Source organism: Haliaeetus albicilla, chromosome Z (assembly GCF_947461875.1).
Source record: "Haliaeetus albicilla chromosome Z, bHalAlb1.1, whole genome shotgun sequence".
Classification (NCBI taxonomy): domain Eukaryota; kingdom Metazoa; phylum Chordata; class Aves; order Accipitriformes; family Accipitridae; genus Haliaeetus; species Haliaeetus albicilla.
This window is the reverse complement of record NC_091516.1, coordinates 64,102,510-64,126,866: the sequence shown is the minus strand read 5'-3', so window position 1 is coordinate 64,126,866 and position 24,357 is coordinate 64,102,510. Positions and strand designations below refer to the sequence as shown.

The 24,357-nt window shown below is 40.6% G+C and overlaps 2 protein-coding genes across 3 annotated transcripts in view; one reads left to right on the top strand and one right to left on the bottom strand.

The window, feature by feature from the left end:
* DHFR (dihydrofolate reductase) overlaps window positions 1-24,357 on the top strand; it is a 638,672-nt gene that overhangs the window by 483,781 nt on the left and 130,534 nt on the right. The window lies entirely within an intron of this gene.
* MSH3 (mutS homolog 3) overlaps window positions 15,622-24,357 on the bottom strand; it is a 118,296-nt gene continuing 109,560 nt past the window's right edge. For both annotated transcript variants that reach the window (XM_069776950.1, XM_069776949.1), the window contains exons 21-24: window positions 22,145-22,331; window positions 21,805-21,934; window positions 19,043-19,217; window positions 15,622-16,082 (exon numbers count right to left, since the gene is read on the bottom strand). In XM_069776950.1, coding sequence (XP_069633051.1) covers window positions 15,974-16,082; window positions 19,043-19,217; window positions 21,805-21,934; window positions 22,145-22,331 — 601 coding nt within the window. In that variant the 3' untranslated portion in view covers window positions 15,622-15,973. The remainder of the gene's footprint in view (window positions 16,083-19,042; window positions 19,218-21,804; window positions 21,935-22,144; window positions 22,332-24,357) is intronic.

Sequence of the window (24,357 nt, the reverse complement as noted above, 5' to 3'; positions counted from 1 at the left end):
ATAAGCATCCACTCACATGTAAAAAATACGCAGCAACAGAGAATCCCCCAGGACTGTTAACAACTCCTGTTGCTTCTCATCCTCATTGTTTGGGAAAATGCAGCTGGTATCAGCCCAAATCGTTTAACTTCCAGTGACTGGTTTTACCTTTGTCTCTTACCCAAGCCTAGGCACGTATCAGCGATTTCTGGTCTGCCGCTGGCATGCGTAAGCACAGTATAAGCAGTACAAGTCTTGAAGGAGATAGGACTGCACGAGAAAGTCAGATCTCCTGAACCTATCAGCAAAGACAAAACTTGCTCCTCTAAATGCATGACAAGTGGAGACAGAAGCACAAAGGAAATAAATGTTACAAGTTTCCTTTTCAAGCACTGCTTTGATACCATGGTTTAACATTAGCGCTGGGAAGAAGCGGACGGTACTACCTAGCTTATCCCGGACAAATCCTTCCCGTTGCACTCCTAAGTGCTTGTCCTGAGCGCTAGAGAAAGCTGATTGCCCTCTCATGAATGCCGTTTCTTTCCTTGGAAGTTTTGTCACATAGGACTTCCTGAAACAGCTCGTTTAGAAACGGTGTTTTCCACTGCGGGCTCAGGCTAGCTCAGCCTGCAGTTATTTCCTCTCCATGATAGCAGCTGTCTATTTCCTGATTTACACAGCACTTACCACAATTCATGATTGAGGGGCAGGGAGAAGCAAGGTGTTATTATTAGCTATTGCCTTGAAAAGCTGCTGCTTTATGTCATGACTGCTCCACAAATCCAGAGAAGTGACTTCATTCCCAAGATGCAAAAATGACTTTTTTTTTTAATGTGTGAGAGCAGAAACGAAATGAGCTTTCTTTCATTCTTACCTATAACAGTATAAATAAGAGAAAGGCTCTCAATATTACTGAGAGCAAAACAGATCATACCTCTAATTATGCAAATTAGAAACCTAGCAAAGTATCCCTTATTCTTATCTGTAAACAATGGGACTTTTTTCCTCATGTAAAGAAATGAGATAATGAGGTTAACATTAACTTCTCTCCAGCAGTACAGAGCTGCTGTACAGCAAACATGGATATCAGCAGGACCCTTTAAGCAGTATTCTGAATTCCTTGTTTCCCCATCACTGCATGATTTGGGGCTGCCCTGAACCACCTCCCAGAGCAACCAGGACTTTGCCTTGGGTCCTTCTTAAGCACCAGCTCTCCAGACGTGACATAAGCAAAGCACCCACAATGTCACTTAGGAGCTCTTGGATATGAATGATGATTAAATCTTGACTTTCATTGCAAGTAAATAGGCTAGAACACGGCTTAGCAGGAAAGGAAACAAGCTGTGCTCAGGAGGGCAACACACCAGGTGATACCAGGGAAGATGCTTCAGCAAGAATAGTGAGATCAGCCAGTCCCACCTCACCTTCTCAGTGGGATCACATCAAGCCCATGACTGTGTTACAACGGGACAATTGGTTTCAAGTCTCACCCAGTCCAGGTTTTCCTCCTACATTCCTTTGTCTATGTTGACGCATTTCTACTGGCACAAAAATTACTCAGCACAAAAATTACTTGCTGCATAATATTGACTCTTGTCAAAAGCACTGCACCATGGGGAGAATCCTGACCCATCAGCAGAACCAGCCTGAAGGAAGAATTTGGGACTTGCCTGTGCCCATCATGGCTAGCCACACACCCCGAGTGGCCCCCTTTTTTATAGTCCTTGGTATTCACTTTAAATAAGTTCAAAGAGAGACAGAACTTAAAGGCAGGGAATATGACCTGAAGTTTTTTCTAACATGCCACATATCTTGCTCCCAACCTGTGACTGGTTTTGGAGAAGAACAATCTTTTGGTAAAGACTGTTGGTCCTCTTGATGGTTAGACTGGGCAAAGCACACTATGCTGTTGCACTTGCTCGTAGAGGAAAAAAGTTACGCTGGAGAAGGTAACTTACATGCAGGAAAGAGCAGACACCGAAGGAGCATGTTTGGACGTTTTCTTCTCCCACATTCTACTGCCCTTCATGCAAAGGGGGCCTCTCTGGCCTAAACCATGCTTTGGCATGGGAATCTCGTCCCAGTTTTTTATCACTCAGTAGATGAAAAGTGATGTGGAAACATTAGACGAGAGATAAAGTTGCAATTTATTCTGTGGTATAACATGTTTTTATGTAAGCTAGCTCTGAGCTGAAAATAATTACCTGGTTAACCTCTATCCATGCACACTATTGTCTTTACAAGCTGCTTCTTTCCACTTCACAATGCATGTCACAAGAAAGCATATACTAAACGTTCATTGCATTGCCACCCTGAATTAGACTTGCGCTATCTCCCTTTCTGTAGATGGAGAAGATGAAGCCAAGAGGAATGAGCAGTGAAGAAGCAATCCTGAGAAGAGAATCTAGATTTCTGATGGCAAACTTCAGTTCTGGGCTCTAAACAGTTGATAATGCTGTTGCTTACATGAATGTTTGAAATACTTATTCTGTGCACCTCGGTGAGACTTACCCTGACAAGTTTGCACAAATATGAAATCACTGCCAATGCTGTCCAAACAATATCTACTCTTAAAGTAGATGATTCACAGACTGTTACCTACTATTTATGTGCGAGGTGAAGGCTTCTGCCAACAGTTAACTGCTGTAGTACGTAAACAATCCTCAGATGAGAGTTTGATACATTAGTTTTGTATTTTCTGTGAAGGTCCTAATAAAGTGCCCTCTTAAAAGCTTTCACTTTGTACATAGGAACAGACTGCTTACCATTCAGAATTAAAAAAAAAATCCTTGAACTATGTTTTGTTTATAGTGCAATATGAATTCCTGGTGAATGGGGTGCAGGGGGGGAGCAGCCTTGGTAACAATCAAAATAGACAAGCCACTCTCAGCGGGAATTATTGCTGGTCTTGTTCAAGAAGCAGTAGGGATCCTGGGCCTCTAAAGCCAAGGAGTGGATCCATGACACAGCTTAAAGCATGCAGCAGCACTCAAAAATGTTATACACCAATGTGCCACGCACTGAAGCTACTTAGCAGCTTAGAGAGGCAAGGACAAACTTAATGCCATAGAAAGTTTGTATGCATGGAGGTCTGTTGACGGTAAAAGGACCCTTCAGCCTTGCGCTCTTCCTGGAATGGACTTGTGAAGCACGGATGACTAAACCCTCACCACCTCTGGCTGCTGTGATGTCACATCACTGAAACAAAACTTGCAGGTCTTGGGGACTGAGTATGAATTTTACTGCATAAATAAATCCATTAGTACAGTATAATCTAGTTCAATGCTTTTTCACACAAACATCTACTTTTTGAAACACAAGTGAACCACAGGTAGTGAAGGCATTAGAAGTTAATCTTAAAAAAACTTTTTGAGAGCGGTCCTTTGCCTGTGAATGGTTGTGATCCAATGTACCAACATTCTGGTACAGTCATCAGAGGCGGGTTAGAGGTAGGTGGTCAAAGGTGAATAAAAGGAGGCCTGGCATGTTGACAGTGCAGCAAGGTGCCTATACAAACAGTGATCAGCTGCTCAACGAAAGAAGCTGCAGACAGAAGCAGGGAAATGCTTCTGCAGTCTAGCAACAGGCAGGAAATTTGCTGCTGTCTCTTTGGGCTTGACTTGCCCAAACACACGCAACCATAGCATTGCCAATCTCTCTGCAAATGCCCCAGGGCAAGACCCACACCAGAGGAGCTTAGGTCCTCCCTACATGCTTTGTCGCATCTGCCAGCCTCATGAGGATGTCTCAAGTTATTCCAGTGAATTTCAAGTGGCATTAGCTGCCTGTGTTCAGGTAGCTGACTCATGCCCTTTACACCTGCCAATACTGCAGCATGACATCTGTCATTGAAAAAATTTGTACTGGACTCACACATGCTATAGTATTTGTAGTGCTAGGAAACCCAATGGGAATTTTTAAAAGGTTGCATATAGAAAGAATATAACTTAATTAGAACAATGTATTTTCAAAATAATGGTTTCTAACAGGTGAGAACATGGCTTTCAGAATATATACATGTATGTATGTGTGTATACATATGAACAATACACTGAATTGGCTTATACCAACTGTTGTTATCTGACAACATAGTCGTGCCTCAAGGAAAGATTTCTAACATCGACCCATCAACAATGGAAAAAGCAGAGCCTTCCTTTCTCCAGCCTCCTGACCCTGTTGTTCCCAAACACCCTCCCCAGCGGCCAGCTGCCTCTTGCCTGGTGGAGGCATTTGCATGCACAAGTAGCAACTCCTGCACGTGCTGGTGGGCTCACTGACTACGGCCTCAGAAGAGGAGAAGGGCTTGATGCCTGCCTGACCTTCCCCAGCAGGTCTTTTGGAGTCATTTGGGTCTTCTCTCCGCAACTACCAAGCCTCCTTGTGCACTGTTGAGGAGCACGTCTTTGAGATATGGATTGAAACTGGCCAACAAGTTCAAAAAATACTCAAGGCTTGAAAGAGGAAGGTGTAGGGGAGACATGAGAGATGACATGATTGTGTCCATCTCTTGTCCATAGTACATCCACAGTAAAAGTAGACTCATGCATACTTCTGTAGTGGTGGGGGACCACCACAGAGGCCATAACTTACAGTAGCTTGTCTACGATGTGTGAATGACTGTCAGATCATTGACCTAGGCTGAAATTGCCCAGCCTCATCTGTAAGGCAGAGACTTACAGAGTCTAACAGACAAAACACAAATATTCTGTTTTGATGGCTTTTTGGTGGCACTTGTTGAAAATGTTTTATCTTCCTTAAAGGCAATTCTGTCCTCAGTTCATTTATAATCCCATTTATTTCAGGAGAATCACTTCCACTCACAAAACTGTAAACTCCAAAGAGTATGAACTCTTACTGAAGTATCAGTTTCTTCGTAAGTGCAACACTGACTAAATTACAGTGCTTGTCTTGGGACAGTCAAAAGGTACGTACAAAATGTATAGTCCTCTGTTGCTAAGAGAAGAATGGAGTTAGGCAAAACAAGCACACTTTTCCATGCAGCTTAAGTATGTCAATAGCTTTCTTTGCAATAGCTTGTAAACCACTAAGGCAAGGACTCAGCAGCGTATACAGTTTACCTCATAACCTGTGACAAAACCACTTTGACACTGGTGCAGGACCAGTATTTGTTCTTGCAAATAATTCATCTCCTCTCCCTGTTTGGAACCCTATAAACTATTCTGACACTTCTGCCTCATGTTGCCAGCAAGGAAAAGGTTGTATTGCCTTGGGTCCTTTAATAAGCAATTGTTTCCTCATTTGCAAACCCAGTTCAAATACAATGCATAAATCTTTTATCAGGATACGTGGTCTTAACTGGGGAAAACGTATCTTCTACATGCAATGAGTTGCACATAAAGCTACTGTAAATCTCCTAAGGGAGAGATTGGTTTTTAGCAACCTCACAAATTTGCATTACACCTCGCTACCACAGCCACCTTCTCCTCTCCCCCAAGACTGTGGCTGTGTCCAAGCCTAGTGAAGTACCTACGTGCTCAGTGCTAAAGAGAAAGCTCTGTAGGAGCAGCGTTCCCTGTTTGCTAATGCACAATATTGGTGTGCTCAGCCAACTTCAGTTTCTTTGCTCCTTTTTCACTACAACACCGTGCTTCCCTTTCTCTAGACAATTCCCTCTCTAGCACCGGGCAGCTACATTTGTATGTTAATAGACAGCTTCACTGTGAGGTCTGTTATAGGAAGCTAGTGAGGTTTTAAACACAATAACAATTAAAAAAAACCCAAACAAACCAACCCTACTTTCAGTAAGTGCTTGACAAGGCAGCCATCCGTGATGCCAAAAGATAATGGGACAGGAAATAAAAGGGAAATTTTTTAAATGCTTAATAGTGATCACAGAGAGATCTATTAAGCAAGCGAAGGGAAACTAATGTACAGCACTGGGCCACTTGCTATCAACTTGCCTCAAAACTTAGTGGATCTAAAACTGAGAAACCAAGTGAGGTTGAGACTTGAAAATAGCATTTCAGATATTCCTTTATTCCAGTACCATGGTGATAAGCAAAGTATTAAAGGATTACTGTATAAAGGTGAAGGAAGAGTCAAAATGCCTCTCCCTATCATTCTCTTACCTACATTTCAAGAATACAGAAATAAGAAATTATTAAATGTGTAAGTTAAAAAGAAAGCTATGCAGACAATACTAGCTGAGATTTTGTGAAACACAGGGGAAATAACAAACCAATTTCTAACCTTGAATCTAAATTGACTCTCGCTGAAGTCCCTGGGAACCTTTTTAAGGGGCCCTGAAGATTAAACTTTTAGAATTGAGGATCTGCTAAGAAACTGCAGGTATCAGTAAACTCACACTGGCAAGAGGGAAACACACATGTGGTCCAGCATTCCCAATCTGCAGGGAAGAGATCCCTGCAGCCGAACTGCTTGTTTACTGTGTGACTGGTCTCATCAATCCTGCATCTGATTATGAGGCATGTGGACAGGTCTTTACAGAAATTGGGGGAGAGAAGAGACACTGCAGAATGTGTTGGTCTAAAGAACAGCACAATGAAGGAATGTATTGAAACATTTTTGTATTAAAGCATTGGAAATATAAAATCCAGAGCACTGCTGTAGCCTCCACTGAAATGCTAGCAGTTGGTTACTGGATGGAAATGAATTAGTTGCACGGTGCTGCTGTGTAGAGGAAAGTTTAAATTTAGGATCAAGGGCTTTTTTAATTTTTTGTTGAACACTCTCCACTTTTATCAGGAGGACGAAAAATTATAGGCAATGATAGGTGAGATGGTTGTAGCACATACCAGCTGAGAAACAACCGGTGGATGTGAGGAACAGACTATGAAGCCTGTTAGAACTATTAAAAAGGGGAGTAAAGCTATGTCCTAATGAAATCACACAGCGATGTGATTAGGGTAGAGAGGATGTTATGATGCAAATGTGCCTTGGAGACATCCAAAGGGGAATTAAGACACTCCTGTACGAAACTCTGTGGAAATGGATAAAATCTCAGTGCCACACACACAGCTGCATACATGCTGTCTGCAGGCTACACATCCCTTGGGAAAGAGGTGGAGATTTTTCTCCTACTGCTGGGGACAGAGGGGAAAGGAAAGCTACAGCTTCTCAGCCTACTGCCTTGTTGGACATAGCACAATGTCAGACTAAATGTATCACTGGCCACGGGCTTGAGCTTACTTTCAAGACTTAATTGCTCCTCAAAAAAAAAAAAAGTGTCAAAGGCTTACACAGCTTTAGTTCACAAATTTAATTAAAGGATTAGCAAAGTTTTCATTTCCTATGTGGAAGCTATTAAGAATAGAAACCTGCATAGATGATCAGCTCATTCAATATAGCTACTTACTGCATTAATACAGTCCTTGCTTAAGTACTGCAAATAGAGCACAGTATTTCACTTTATACAGAAATACTTTCACAGTGGGCCACAACGAAATGAGATTAATTTGAAGTGTGCATAAAACATAACCAAGGAGAATATAAACACCACAGATACTAACCAGCTGGGAAGAGGGTGGTCTTACTGGACACCACGCTGCTTGCAATGTGACAGTCTCTAATAGCTGGGAATGTTCTCGGAGTGCACAGAAAAGCCAGCTCAGTGTACCTTGCTGTTGTGTGCTTAGCATGATTAAAACTTACTTAGATCAGTTTTGAAAAAAGTCCAAATTACAAGTCTTATCACTCCCTGGTGATGCACTTTCTAGGTAGGCTGACTTAAACCAAGACAGAAATGCTGTTTCAAGGCCTTCTCTTTAAGTATTGCCCCACTCCCCTCTTTGATTGCTCTCACTGAAGCACTTGTTTTTCCAGTGATTGAGAGTGAGATGTTTCAGGCACATAGGGGGGCTGACAAGCTGCCTAAGTTAGCACATCTAAGTAGAGATCTAAGGAACAATCTTTAGCCTTCTCACTGCAAAACAAATATTTGCCCTGTGCATCCCATCTGCAATTTTGTTCCCCGCGGAGGATCAACTCGAGGTCTCACCAGAGAACAGTCCTTTCCCCTCTCCCTTCCTCCCCAGCAGTGGGAATCTCAGCTGACTAAACAACCCAACCCTCCCTCTGAGGGTGCGAGCCTGGACCCTCTCCCCGCTGGATCCCGCAGGCTCACCATGCCCACGTCCAGGGAGGGACAGCGTCCCCCCCACCTCTCCCTCTCCTCCTGGGAGTGACATGGTCCAGCCAGAGAACCACGGCCCTGGGGGAGGTTGAGGGAGATGGTCTGGCACAGCCATGTAAAAGCAGCCACCAGTCCACCATCCTGACAAACCTCCCAGCAAAAGGCGGTCCGGCATGGCCAGCTCAGAGATACTCACCTCTAGTGATCAGCACCATGGTGCTGTGATTCCCCACCCCACCCCCCGAACGAGAAGAACTATAAATATGTGCTCATACAATAGATGAGAGATTCTGAAATGCTCTAAGATGATAGTCAATTTATAATGCTTTATGCAGAGAGGAATATGCAAAGAGAAATATTTCAATATGTAGGCAGAAGGAAAAGCTCAGTACTTGACTGAAACTTTTATTTTGTGTTACATAAGCGTGAGATAATTATATCTAGTAATCTTCCCAGTATTCAGGACATTCTGAGTTTTAAGTCACCCTAGATATTTGGATTATTATAAGTAAAAAGCAACATTGATTTCTACTTCCTTATTGCAGATTGGGTATTTAAAATTTGCTGTGTATTGTGTTTTCCGATCCCTTCCTTCCCAGGAACCACCCTTTTTCTTACAGCATATTGTAAAGTCATAAAAACTGACTGCTTAAAAAAAACCAAACTGAAACAAACCAAAAAGAAAGAAAAAGGGTTAAGAATTCCATTAAAATCAGAAGTATTTTTCATTATTATTACTAGATGCAGCTACCAGTATTTTAAATAGAAATCACCTTATTTTATAACACCACCTGAAAAAATACTTTTACTTACAAGCAAACATTTGGAGGGAGGGCAGTCAGAATGTTATGACAGATTCCTTGCAAGTTCAAAAGAACATAAATATTCAAAAACTATGTCTCTTAATGAAAATTATTTTACATATATGTATTTACAAGACTGGCTAACTTCTATATTTCAGGGTTAAACTTTGTTCTCTGCTGACCCTGTGCGGGGCTGAGGATAGGGCAAGAATTCCTTCTGCTTCCCAAGTGATGAAAACACCAGTCCTGCATGTGACGGGGCCATCAAACCTACCTCCCTGCCCTCCCTCACAGCGCAGTGAGCAAGTTAGGTGACAAGGCGGATTCATCTGCTGGCTAGCAAGGACCAACTGACAAGAGGCTCCTGTTCGAAGTAAGCAGCAGTGCTCCCTGCCCTAGACTTAGTTCACCCTTCACAAGCTGTGGTTGCAATGACATGAATCCCATTACCAGGCACCACCTGCATCTCCCGACGACTACTTTGGGCAAGATGCTCTTGATGCCGTATGTAGGCTGACTGATGGACATCCAGGGCAACAGCGCAAGGGCTCACTGCAGAATTTCAGCCTCAGGCAAACTCTCTTAACCTTACATGCTGTACCTGCTGGCTAGCAAGGCTGTAGCCAAAGTATCAATCAAACTCGTGCCTGCTTACTCTTTAACAAATCCTGACACCATGTAGAGGAAACCTTCCTGTTTCCTAATGCCATTATTCTTAGAACAGCTAATTATTCTTAGATTTCGGTATCTGGCTTTATCTTGTTCATCCTTTATTTCCCCTGAATAGCATCTTAGGCACTGTCATCCTTTTCTCTACAGCTCACTTGTGACTTAAACCAGTTTAGTCTCAGACAAATACACCATTTCACAGTTAACAGCATGGCCTGCAAGAACTCGCATCATACAAAACAACTGCTTCAGATACTGGTTTTTTTGAGATTTTTAAAAAATTAAGAGAACACCCTTTGCTTTCTACTTGTCTATATGGCTAGGTGTCATGGTTTAGCCCCAGCCAGCAACTAAGCACCACACAGCCTCTTACTCACTCCCCCCATCCAGTGGGATGGGGGAGAAAATCAGGAAAAGAAGTAAAACTCCTGGGTTGAGATAAGAACGGTTTAATAGAACAGAAAAGAAGAAACTAATAATGATAATGATAACACTAATAAAATGACAACAGTAGTAATAAAAGGATTGGAATGTACAAATGATGTGCAGGGCAATTGCTCACCATCTGTCGACCAACACCCAGCCAGTCCCCCAGCGGCGATTCCCTGCCCCCACTTCCCAGTTCCTAAACTAGATGGGACGTCCCATGGTATGGAATACCCTGTTGGCCACTTTGGGTCAGGTCCCCTGTCTGTGTCCTGTGCCAACTTCTTGTGCCCCTCCAGCTTTCTCGCTGGCTGGGCATGAGAAGCTGAAAAATCCTTGACTTTAGACTAAACACTACTGAGCAACAACTGAAAATGTCAGTGTTATCAACATTCTTCCCATACTGAACTCAAAACACAGCACTGGACCAGCTACTAGGAAGACAGTTAACTCTATCCCAGCTGAAACCAGGACAGCAGGCAAGGAGAAAAATCCGTAATGTATTTAAGGAAGTCATTGAGTTTGTGCATCTGTAGCTGAGGAAGAAGAAACTGATCTACCATTTCAAGCAAGGGGAGGATTTCCACACCAATTGTGCTTAGCCACATACAATGACAATCGTAGCATCATTAAGGTAAGCACAGTTCTGTAATTTTGGCAAGAGTATTTTTAGTACAGGACTCTACCAAGCTGGGCAAATCCATGGCTTCCCCTATATAGAGCCACAAAACAAGAACCATCAACAGCGCTGGACTGACACAGGTCAAAGACCCAAATAAGTGATCTGAGAATTGAAACCCATTGTTAACCTACCAGCTGGATTTTCAAGCCTGAATTCATCCTTGTTCAGCCGTAAATCCCTTCTTGGGCTCTGGCCACATGCTTTTTTAAAACCCCTGGTTCAGATCAGCAGACTGCAAATTTGTCCCCCAGAACCGAATTTGGATTTAACAAATGTTTGATCTGGATTTGATTGCAGAGATTTTGCAGGGAAGGGGAGGAAAGCTTTGAAAACAGATGGGAAAGTTCTGCTGAGATGGTATATTTCAGCTTGCTATGGCCTTCATGTTTAGGAACAATTAAAAGGTGATGAGAACCATCCACTCCATTCATATGCTCTAAAATCTGAAAGAGGGAAAGAGATAGGCAGTTCAGACTTACTTTTCAGATTGCTGTCCAAGATTTGCAGTACTGGTGCCAGGACTTTGGAGGAGACTGCAATGGCCACCTGGGGTAAGACTCGGCGGGGGGGGAGGCCCCCCAGTAGACATTCTGAAGTGTGATCCAGATTCTGGAACAGAGTCCCACTTATCTCACTGCAATCTACCAAACCTTTATGTCCCTATGAAACATGCATTTATATCAGAACTACTAAGAAGTTAAAACAATTGGATTCTCAATGAATTTTACATACAGTAGAAATATTTGGATAATTTACAATAGATTTCAACAAATAAACATTACTTTCATTGCAGTGAACAGACTTATTGCAATACCTGACTCAGCTGACATTTCAGTGATCTTTAAATTCATTTATACGCTTTGTAAACTTACGTGGTAGGTAAATTCATGTCATTTCTAGAAATACTTCTGGAAAACTTTGCAATACAAAGAAAAATCCTCTTGAGAATTGCTTCAGTGAAAGAAGTTGTATGCCAGTAAGAAAGGTAATTGCTACTGGTAATGTGTTTTATTTCACGTATTCTATAATAATGTTCTTATATAACCAAATATAAAAAGGCAGTGACAGTGTATCCAGCCCTCTCTCTCCTCCTCTTCCATCAAAATGGTCTACCAATTTTTGTTGCTAACCCGTGGCTCTGTGCATTCTAAAGGCAATACATTCAAGACAAGATGCACAAGGCAGTAAAATTTTTATGTTAAGAGCAGGGAAGAGAGAAGAAAGAAAAAGCTTACGAAAGTGATAAATACCATCTTTAAAAAAAATGGATGAAAGTCATAAAGTGCAAAAGTCTTTCAAGGAGACTGTATCTTTATGTATAGCACAAAGCTGTATTTTTCACATCAATATTAAATTTTAACAATGTCAATAACATGCTGGCACAGGCCGTAGGAGCCAATAGTCTATGCAGGTTTCAAAAAATATTAATATTTAGACAAAGAGATTTAGACATTCTTTTCCTGAAGGCAAACTCAAGACTAGCATGAACTCCCACTACAACCAAGGACCATCTAAGTATGGGTCACTCTTTAACCCTACAGCCATCAGTACACAGGACCAAACTTGCTGACTCAGCACACAGACAAAATTTTATTACCCTGGTTTAAAAATAAGGCACATCTCCAAGATCATACCACTACCAAAAGAGTACTTCAGATTGTCTTTTAAGATGAAGCCTAGTGTGCTGGAGAAGAGAAGAGAGAGGAGAAGAAAAGAGAGAGGAGAAGAAAAGAGAGAGGAGAAGAAAAGAGAGAGGAGAAGAAAAGAGAGAGGAGAAGAAAAGAGAGAGGAGAAGAAAAGAGAGAGGAGAAGAGAGGAGAAGGGAAAACACAAGAGCAGCTTCTCATCTTTCTGTCTCTTAGAAGGACTCCTGCTGTGACAGACACAGAAGTCCCAATTACCACAGCAAAAGAAATGAACCACCCCCCCCCCAAACCCAACAAAAAAACCTCCTAAAAAATTAATGCCTTTCCCTGTTTTTCAGCAAGTCTTTGTTTCTCTGTATCCCTCTTGCACTCTATGCTACCAAAGGCCATGGAATGTCTGTCTGGTTGCCTGTCTAGACTACGCCTAATCTCATGCTCCATGAATTTACCCAAGTGAGCTCTGAACTCATCACATCCCAGAGCGACCACCCTCACATGGCACTCACTCTCCTAACGAGCATGGCTACTCCACATCAGCAGATCAAGGTCTAGATAAACCTGCATACTGTGTGGTTCCTTACAAATGTATTCTAAAACCAGCATTAAACGCATCTAACAATAGCATGCATCTCCTTATGGTGCACTCTTAAATGGTTGTAACTTTTTACGTATCTGCTAGGAATTATAATAATCAGCAGTGAATAAAACAGTGGCTTTAATAATTAGCTTGCATATCTAGAAGAAACCTTATCGGGACAGCAAGATAACCTCCGTTGTTGAACTGAGCAGGGTTAAAATCAAAAGTTATTTCCAACATGATCACAGAGATTAAGAGAAAAGCCTGCTGTAATTGCTTTGTACTTGATAGTATGAGCAAACCAGTAATACCGTGTCCATTTTCCCATTCTTAATTGTATTTCTTCATTTTTTTCAGACTGCATCCAGGTGTTTTTTCTTGTCAGAGCATAGTCTGAATGCTCCCCTGAGGGCAAAGAGAGTTTTACTAAAAGCACATTTAGCACACACAGGAATTTAGTAATGGCTCATTTGTCCTCTTTGAAGACTATGGTCAGAGGTCTTTAGATCCAATGCACTACCATCTGTGTGCATTAATAATGGAGTATTACATTCATTATGCTTCACAATGTGTGGCATAGATAAACAGACGTGTAACCACACCTTGAAAGACTAGTTTTCTTCTTCAGCTCTTCTAGTTTAGATAAATGCACTGCACGCTCTGGAAGGAGATGCTCATATTGATTGCTGCTATTTGAGTAGCAAACTATTTGTTTAAATGATGCTTTGGCATCTGAAGAACCCGGAGAAAAGTCTTTGGTGAATGTTAGCAGGTGAAGGTAAGACAGGTAAAAAAATTACAACCTTTTCCGCATGAAGTTCTCTATATTGGAAAGATTAATTCAATCACCTGCAATTACATTATTTCATATTCATCTGATACACATGATTTTGCAAAAAAATCCCTCATTTACTGAAAAAATTAGAAAGGTTCAGCTGTCTCAAAGATTACAACGCCTGATTTTATTCTTTTCCTTATAGCAAAATCAAGATACTTTATTTCACTTCTTTCCACTTGTGGTGGGTTGACCCTGGCTGGATGCCAGGTGCCCACCAAAGCTGCTCTATCACTCCCCCCTCCTCAGCTGGACAGGGGAGAGAAAATATTAACAACAGGCTTGTGGGCTGAGATAAGGAGAGGGAAAGATCACTCACCAATTACCCTCATGGGCAAAACAGAGTTGACTTGGGGAAAATTAACTTAATCTATTACCAGTCAAACCAGAGTAGGGTAATGAGAAATAAACCCAAATCTTAAAACACTTTCCCCCCACCCCTCCCTTCTTCACAGGCACAGCTTCACTCCCAGATTCTCCACCTCCTCCCCCGCAGCAGCGCAGGGGGACAGGAAATGTGGGTTGGGGTCAGTTCATTACACGTTGTCTCTGCTGCTCCTTCCTCCTCGGGGGGAGGACTCCTCACGCTCTTCCCCTGCTCCAGCATGGGTCCCTTCCACAGGCTGCAGTCCTTCAGGAACAGACTGCTCCAGTTTGGGTCCCCTGTGGGGTCACAACTTCCACCAGGAGCCTGCTCCAGCGTGGGCTTTCCACAGGGTCACAGCCTCCTTCGGGCACCCACCTGCTCCGGCGTGGGGTCCTCCCCGGGCTGCAGGTGGAGATCTGCTCCCCCGTGGACCTCCGTGGGCTGCAGGGGGACAGCCTGCCTCACCATGGTCTTCCCCACGGGCTGCAGGGGAATCTCTGCTCCGGCGCCTGGAGCATCTCCTCCCCTCCTTCTGCACTGACCTGGGGGTCTGCAGGGTTGTTGCTCTCACATATTCTCACTCCTCTCTCTGGCTCCAGCTTTTCTTTTGTGCAGGTTTTTCCCCCCCCCTTTCTTAAATGTGTTATCCCACAGGCGCTACCACTGTTGCTGATGGCTCGGCCTTGGCCGGCAGCAGGTCCGTCTTGGAGCCGGCTGGTATTGGCTTTGTTGGACATGGGGGAAGCTTCTAGCAGCTTCTCACTGAAGCCACCCCTGTAGCCCCCCCACTACTGAAACCTTGCCATGCAAACCCAATACATCACTTAATAAAATATTTTTTTTCAATACAACAAACTATTAGCCAAGGTTTAAGTATGTCAACATCATTGTCCATTTTCACAGCAAGGTATTTCACCCGGTTATACTTGTAAAGGAAAACCAGTTTGGATATCACATTCCCGTTTGAAATTCAGACTTGATAACTGCAAATAGAAAAATTAAAAAGCATTTCTGTTTTTTCCAGCTTTACTCTGCATTTGACAAGAGCACTGCGGATGCCAGTTGCATAGTTTGAACTGCCTCTTTCACCTCATCTTACAATACTCCAATGTTATTTAGAGTAAGTCTTTCTCCAGACCGTGCCAGAGAGGGCGAAGATCAGGAGGAAAGAAAGCTGAAAAGGAAGCAGGTGTGCTTGAGAATGAAGAAGTGGGAAACCAAAACACAGTCAATGTCTGTTTTTTGCTGCTGCTTTGAAAACTACTAGTTGCACCATCATCAATCTCATCAGTAGAAATAAAACTCTCCTAATCCAGCCACATAACACACACTTTCTTAAATTCATTATGCACATAAAATGTAGGGGGTGCCCTAAAAAACCAGTGAATTTTAAAAGCATTAATACTAGAACCAAAAAAAAGTGTCTTTATGTTATTCATTCTCACTAATTGTACAGCAGTAAAGCATAGTCAAGACTCAGCTACATTTTCCCAACACAAAGGAATATTTCTTTAGAAACTGAAGTACAATAAAGTTAAAAGACATTATTTTATTTATAAAAGATTTACCTAGTAAGTTACCAACATACTTTTGCATGTTTTCTAAACATATTAGAAACTAAATCCAATGCCAGTAGACATTTTGCAATTAAGGAAAAGGGTGGAAAACAGTTCAGGGAAGCAACATGGAGTGAGAAAATTACACACAATCAGGAATTGGATGCGGGGCATCATATCACAACGCAGCATCTCTTACCTCTCAAAAGGCAGAAAAGTCAACTTAATGCACCTAGACCTACACCTTGATAGAATCTATTAGTCTCCAGACCTGTATTTTGTATCTGCACTATTTTCCATCTTTAAGCATGATTTGAGCATTAAAAACTGTCCTTTCTTTCATCTTCATGTTCACACATACTTTTCCATTTCTGTAGTTCCTGGGAGTCATTTATCTTCCATACTTCAGCAAACGACTTTAGCTTTTTTCTGGGGGGGGGAAAAATTCAATCAAAATATGGACACATTTTTAATTCAAGCACATCAAACCTTGAAAGCCCTACAGTCATCTGCAAAATTTTATATACAGCCAAAGACAGCAGTTTGCATAGTTGAAATGTGATGTGATCTTCAAACCATCAGTTAACATTTTCCAATAAATGTATTCCAGCTCTAGGACAGTCAACAATTTAATTTTATAACTAACTTACATACCGGAAGCATTGCCAAGATGAAATAAAACTCTGAGCAAGAGTATATCATTAAAGGAAATAAATAGTACTGTAGTTTACACTGTTTAATTGTCAGCATTCAGTTCCTACAAATTTGCACATGTAGAATCATAAAGAGATAACGCATTTTCAAAATAAGTGACTACACACATACTTCCTGTTTTCTTTTTAATATTTTTTGATTTAAGAAGGACTTGTAAGAGCTGTGACAAATAACAACCAGACATTTAAAATGGGTCAACACATTCCTGACAACAAAGACGTCAAGATTGGATGGAATTACCCAGTGGATTTTCTTAAATAATATGAAAGTGATTTAAAAAAATAAGACAAGGCAGCTGGCCTGTGGGTATTGTGACAGCACAAGTATACTGCTATGAACAGGTCTGAGTTTGATTCCCGAGATCATGATAATTTTTATTTTCTAACACAGATACACTGTATCCATTTTTAAATTTGTTAATGTCTCTTTTGGGAAGAAGGTATAGAAGAATACTTTGACATTTAGATCACATCATGGCAATAAGTGAAAAAAACCCAGGAATATACCAAAGAAAATATTTCTATAATGACCTACATAGGAGAACTGGAAAAATTAAGAATTACATAATACAATAAATTATGCACTGCAAAATCATCAGACACATTTGATATTTTTATATTTTTTGCTGACTTGAGCTCCAGGTTTATGTAGATGCATGAAGTTCCCTCCAAAGTGCATGCAAGAGTTCTACAGTGAAGGAATAACCTGGTACAGGTCAAACCCAATGAATTAGCAACTGCTGTGTGGTGGATGTCCCTTCTCCCTGACCCCCTACATAGCACTGTCTCTCATTAAAGAGGGAGGCAAAAGTGTCAAACTCCAGATGGGGTAGGCTGGGCTGCAGTCTCAAGGTTACATTTACTCCACCAATTGCTGCCAGAACCAAGGGCCTCCTCCTCTTGCTCCCACCCCTTTCTTCTTCGGGTAGTAATGCCGGTTCATGTGTAACATCAGGAAATTGAACTTGTGTGATACCAACTGGGGAAAGAACGACTTTTCAGCTGGATCGGATCCCTGACCTGACCTGCTTGTGGTCATGCAAAAACCAGCCCTGGCACCACAGAGAACAGGGCAGGGAGCAACCCCTCCAACCTGCAGGAGATGGGGGGGAGCCTGCTCCAGATGGTCCTCCCAGGTACGTGCCCTCATGTAGCTCAGGTGGCAGCAGTCTGCAGGGAAGTGTGGGGTGCAGGGGCTTCCAGCCTCAGTGGTAAGTCTGGATAAAGGACTCATCACAGCTTTAGATTAAGTATTCATATTCTTTTTCACTTTAAGAATACAAGCAAATTACATACCAAAAGCTAAAATACTGATGGTAGCTTACATATTCAAAAGCTGATACATTGGACAGAATTAAGTCCCATAATTAAGATTGCCCAGTCAGCCCTCACTCTACCCCTCTATGGGCACTGTAAATCAGTCTTCTAACTACATCACTGCATACTATTTTTACTGCTCATAGGTTTTGTATGCAATTAACTCTCTTTTTAGCAACGGAGACATGCTAGAACTCTGTTTGTGCCCTGTCCAAGTAATACACTAGCATGATTTTCATAGAACAAAGGAAGACAAACCAAAGGGACATACTATATTATTTCACATCTTAATTTTATTACACAGTAACTCTGGCCTTCCAGCTCATATTCTCACCTTTCTGAACAACAATTTTTTCTTGATTTTAGAACCCTACATAGCCTATCACAACGGTGTTAAGATACCGGCTAGTAATTTTTGTTTTACTTTTGTCAGTTATGGACTATTATTTCCAATTAACATAAGCTACCACATTATTTTTCCCATAAACTGTCATGTATCTTCAATAGAATGTTTTCATTCCTAAAGGGCTATTTGAATTTTGCTGATAGGACTGTCACTGAAAATAACAACAAAAAAATTCAGTGGAAATGAATATGAATACCAGCACATATTTATATCTGTGTACATGTTAAAGGTTTTATAAAGATGATGCCATTTGATACACATAGGAATTTTCATAACTAGTCTAATATGTAAGGTACATATGCCCCTGAATGAAAAACTGGTTATCAGAAAAATATTAAAATCCCCAGACTTTCTGTAAAATTTTGAGTGTTTGAGGGGCAATCAAAATATATTAAAAATATTTAAGCTAAATCAGAAGAATAGCCACATTCCCTACTACACTACAGTATGCAAATACAATTTCAACTTCCAAAGTGAGTAATATACTTTCTAAATTAAATCTATTAATATTTTCACTATCACTGGTGAGAACAGAAGTAGGTATTAGAAGATAGTTATATTTCAAATGTGCCTTCCTGAAAACAGTGACAATACATACCTGAAAGAATAAATTTGCTAGTATTTGCCATGAGAAAATAAAAAATAGTTTATTCCTAACGTTATCTCAATGTGCATTTAGTTTTTTCCAATCTTGTTTCAGAGGGCAGCAATTAACCTCTGACATAATAGCTAACTATAAAATTTAAAGCTTGAATTGAAACAGATAGCACAATTTCCTAAATATTTTTTTCGAAGTTTTGTTCCACTGTCTTTTCTGAAGGGTAGGAGGATATCTGAAGTAGCTCTTACTCTTCCTTTTAATGCACATTGTGTGAAATGCTCCTCAATTCATAGCTGAAGTTTCACGGGGGGGGGGGGGGGGGGGGGGGAGGGGGAATCACAATTGTTCTGACCTTTTCATATTCACTATTCTCTCCAACTCCTTTGATTTGTGAGCTGCCTTCTTCAAGATTTCTTCAGGAATATCTGCCAGTTTGGCAACATTTAGCCCATAACTTCTTGCAGAAACTCCTTTAGTTATTTGATAAAGAAAAGTGATAAATTCAGGATTCTCTTCATCTTCAGATCCTAAAAACCAAAACCAAAATCAAAACCTCCTCTATTATGTTAATAAAATGTAGTAGACCAAAGACCGAAATGGCAAAGAGTGTGTTCTCATTATCATTCCTGCTTTCTATGTGATATATTCCATTGAAGAAATATGAAAGAAAAACGTTTCCTTGAGACCACACATTTTACCTACCCATTGTGAGACTGAAAAAACTCTTTACTATACTTTTACCTGGTGTCTTATTAAGCAGACTTGGGGGCATGTGTGTGTAAAACTTAGAATTGCTGTAACTGGGATATTGCATCTCACATCTGCTGAGCAATGACAGAATAAAGGAAGTGTCAGTCATCCCATAATTAATAATTCGTAACTAAAACACAACAAAAAGTTTGCTGTCTGCCAGGAAGTGAGGAGCCATAGAAAATGCTTAGGAAAAACCAAAGGTTAGGATAGTGGGTCTTCTGCTAGGGATTCTTTCTCTTCCATGACAATAACATGGAAACATTAAGAGCCATCATTATAAATCTGGTGACTCCTTCCTCTTCCTCTTTATATATCCTTGTTGCATCTCTGCACAATCCAGGCCTTGTGTAAAGAGCAGAAGTATGGGGTCATTCACTGCCTTTCATTCTTCTATCTTAAAAATGCAGGTTTTTGGAAACAAAGGAGAATTCCATAAATTATGATGACTCAAGGTGATTTGATCTGAGTGATCCAAGCCAAAGACTGGGAAAAAAACATGCCATAAAACTCACCTTAAATAAAACAATTAAAGTGTTAAGACATAAGGAGCTAAAAATACAGGCAAAGTAAGAAACATAGATGTGTTGTTGCTCACAGGCTGTAGGACTACACCTGTTGTGCTTTCTGCAGCGAAACAGAAAAGACTACATATGGCCTGAAGGTTCAGGTCAACTACCATTGGAAGTAGGAATGCTGAAGCAGCACACTGAAACACAAAGTATAGGGTTTCATGGACATAATAGTTAAGGAATACTAAGTATTGAATGTTACCAACAACTCAACTGCCTGAAAGTATCAAGAGATCAACAGTTCAATGTTCAATAAACTTTGTGAGAAAAGGATGTGCTGATGCTCAAGAGAGCAATGCTCTAGCTGGGAACATCAGTGTGGCTAGACAGTGCTCACCTAAACACAACATTACTTTGAGCTATCTGTGCTCAAAGTTAACACATATTTCAGGGATCCCTGCTTCTAATATTAAATGGAATACAAAAGCCAAAGTCTCCATCTAGCCAAACGCTAAATTTTTAAACTAATTCTCTGAAACACATTTTTTAAGTGATAGATTATATATTTAAACACATTATTTAGTGGCAAATACTAAAGTGCCCTGCCCTGATTAGTTTACAATGTAAGCAGGTAATACAATATTAAGAGTGAATTAGGGGGAAGGTTAATGGCAAATACCAAGCCAATTCTTAAAAAAATTCTAGGAATGATTCAGGGAACAGGCCATTACTAGGCAAAGTAGGAAAACCAGAGTAAGAGCAGAATTGTCAAGCACCTGACTAAACCTTATACATCAAGGAAAAAAATCAAAGCAGTTTGTATGGAGGGAAATCCTACATCTAAATCTGTTTTAAGTTTGGAAGCCATGTGAGTAAGACAGATCTAGTGGATAAACCCTATGGGGATTTTCAAAAGTATTTTGACAAGAGTCCTGCATCAAATGCTCTTCTGAAAACCAAGCAGCCATAATCTAAAAGGGAGGTCTTTGCATTTGTAATTAATTGGTTAAATAATAGGAAACAGATGGTAACAGTCAGTTCTCACCATGAAGGGTGATCACCACTGCAGTTAGACAGAGCTGCTCAACATACCTATTATCAAACAAAAATTGCTAAGCAGTAAGTTGACAATCTTTACTGAAAATACCAACTCATTTAGAGCAGCAGTAACAAGAAGAAATGCTGTAACTCTTCTGATTGGTAAGACCAGAACTGAATGGGATCATGATAAGCAATGTCCAAAATTACATATGGCATAGAAAGGATGAACAGAGATTATTCCTCTGCCTCTTCTAATCCAAGAGTGGGGACTATCAAGTGAAGCTACATATTGTTTCAAAACAAACATGAGGAGGTGGTTCTTCACACAATGCAGTGTTAAATTTTGGAGCTCCTTGACACAGCAGGATGAAGATGCCAAAAGTACACAAGGATACTCAGGGAAACTAGACAACCTTGCTGAAATGAAATCTATTGAAGATACTAAAAACCAGAAAACACATCTAGCTCTTGAAGCCCCCTAAATACCAAATGTTTGCAGTGAGATCTTTTAGAGAAAGAGTTGCCATATGTTTGATCCCTAATCCCTCCTCCCTAATCCTTTGTATTTGGCTACTGTGAAAAAAGATTCACCCAGCCCAGTATCCAGCTTATCTGACCTAGCTCAGTCATCCTTATATTAAAGACAAACAGTTGTTCACTTTTCAAGCCCCCCCCCCCACTGTGTGTATAGGCTGATACTCTAGTGAGTTTGGATCTATCACGTTCATGTTGAGGTTTAAATTACCATAACAATTTTACATTTTCTCCCTATACCTATAGTGCCAGAATCTCAGATAGATTTACACTGTACCTTTTTGTTCAGCACTTTCCTCCTCATTCACTAAGAAAGCCATGTGGTAGTTACCAACTTTTTCTGGATACACCTTCTCTAGCTCACAAACTGAGGGATAGTGAGTGACAAACAGTGTCAGTGACTCCACCTACAACAATGAAATAGACACAGAAGAAGGTTTGGCTTTAAATTTTTTTTAAACACAGCAACACAGAACTGGTATCCTTTATACATATCCCTTTGCCCTGAGTTTAGACATGCCACATTTCTACAAGGAAATACACACCACGTCTAAGTCAGCCTACCATAGTACAGGCTGAAAAAGCATTCACAAGCATGTGTCAGACTGAACACTTACATCTCTAATAAAATGTTCAAGTGTAGCATAAGCAATAGCGATTCCATCGTGCGTGCTAGTTCCTCTTCCCAATTCATCCAAAATTACTAGTGATCTTGAAGTTGCTTTTCTTATTATCTCAGCAGTATCTGTCAGTTCTTCCATAAAGGTACTCCGGCCTTTGTAAATGTTGTCTGCTGCTCCCATTCTGCATTGGGATACAAAACAGATCAATTTATTAAATTCAAATAAATGCCAGATAACACTGAAAAAAAAAATCATGATAATGAAACCATTTTGTTATAAATCTCTTGCTGCTCCAAGCAGAGCAGAACATTCACCTTCCAGAACAAGCTACTGCTTAGGAAAAAAAGCAACAACAGCTCACGGCGCAGATGTGAGGGTACTCTAAAAGACTGAAAGGTCCAGAGGGAACTACCCATGTACCATTAAATAAAGGCTTGCATGCATTCCCCAAGACAACAGGGTATATGGACCCTATGGGCACCTGGGGGAGATTAGGCTGTAGGGACAGCAGAGAATTTTTCTGGGCCATCAGTAATCTAGTCCCAGTGTAAATCCACAGACAGAAATCTCAGCATCCCATGTCAACTACAGGAATCAGGGGAAAAAGAGGAGATAGACAAGGTGGTATTTCTCAGGATGCAATTCTTCCACCTTGACAAACAGAGCAAGGCAGCCTGCTCTTCCCTTAAAAAGAACCCTGGGAATTCAGACCAGTCAGCTCACAAGAAGGATTCCAGCAAAAGTAGCTATGAAAATGAATTTTACTTTTTTTGTTTAGTTCAACCATCGAATCTGTATGTTTTTTAAATGCTAACAACAGCTGAAAGTATCAGGTATTAGCATTTCCATGTAGAGATAGAGTGGACCTGTGACCAGGTACTTGTGCATCCAGATACAGCATTTAGTTCCTTCAGGCAGCAATAAAATAACAATTATTTCCTCTAATTACACAGGCACACAATCCTAACAGCATGCTTAAACATGATTTTATGTGAAAGATTTCTCTCCTCATCCTTTTATACAACTGTCCTTGAATTTATCAGCTACCATGTAGGCGAGCTTCTCCTCTGCTCCACACACACACAAATTCCTTCACATTTCATACCAGTCTTTTAGCAGTGTTGCAGATTCATGCAACCTTCAATCCTCAAATTCTACCTCAAATTGTGAAATAGCAGTTTTCATCTCAGAAACCTGTTGGTAATGCACCCTATTCTTCTCTTCTTCTCCAGCTTTCCTTACATATTCAATTGATATGGTTTCTACCTGGAAGAAAGAACATTTCCTTTTTCCGTATATGCTTTCCAATGACATTAATCACATTACAGTATCACTTCTGAGATAGGTTATCACTAGCAAGCCACTGAGTAGGGCTGTAAAAATGGATTTGTTCACTCTCATCAGCCAATAATATAGTTATATACAAGCCACACTGATTTAAGGAAAACTGACTCATGGGCTTAGCGTCTTACATTTTCAAATATAGCAGCTGGCCACAACAGTATTTAAAGCCAATCTAAACCTTTAAAGAGAATCCCAATATAGCTTTTTTCCTCTGTCTTTTGCTGCATCTTTCTCTAATATAATTGCTTCTGTTGCCTACAGAAGCACCAGCAAGATACTCATCATGTTATGAGGATTTCATAATTGTCATGAGTAATTGACTACCAATACCAACAACCAGCAGGTTGGACCCAGTACAACTACTATTTCTATATATCCTCTGGTTCCTGCCCTGGAAATTAGGTATGGTGGCATCTGTGACTTTACAATACATAAATCTTCAATTATAAATGAACTAATTTAACTTGGAGATGGGCATTATGATACAATGAACAAACTGAGTGTTTTTATTTCATTGAATATGTGCTTACATACACACACATTAGGTATACTCCCACATACTCCAGAAAAAGGTGATTTTGCACATAAGCTAATTAAACTTTACATTAATTTCACTGAATTAACTATATAATTCAGGATTTTGAGGCATTGTGAAATTAACATTTTTTAAAGCCACTTACTGCTGTAATCCTTTTAAATGCTGGGTTAAGAACTATGAACGTATTACTGAATTTCTCACAGTGCCCCCAACACCCCCCACCCCCTTTCCTAATTTGGTTCAGCCATTATGTACTAGTGTAAAATCAAACAATCCTCCTTTATTGCACTATTGCACAGATCTACAAAGAACAATATAACTTAGA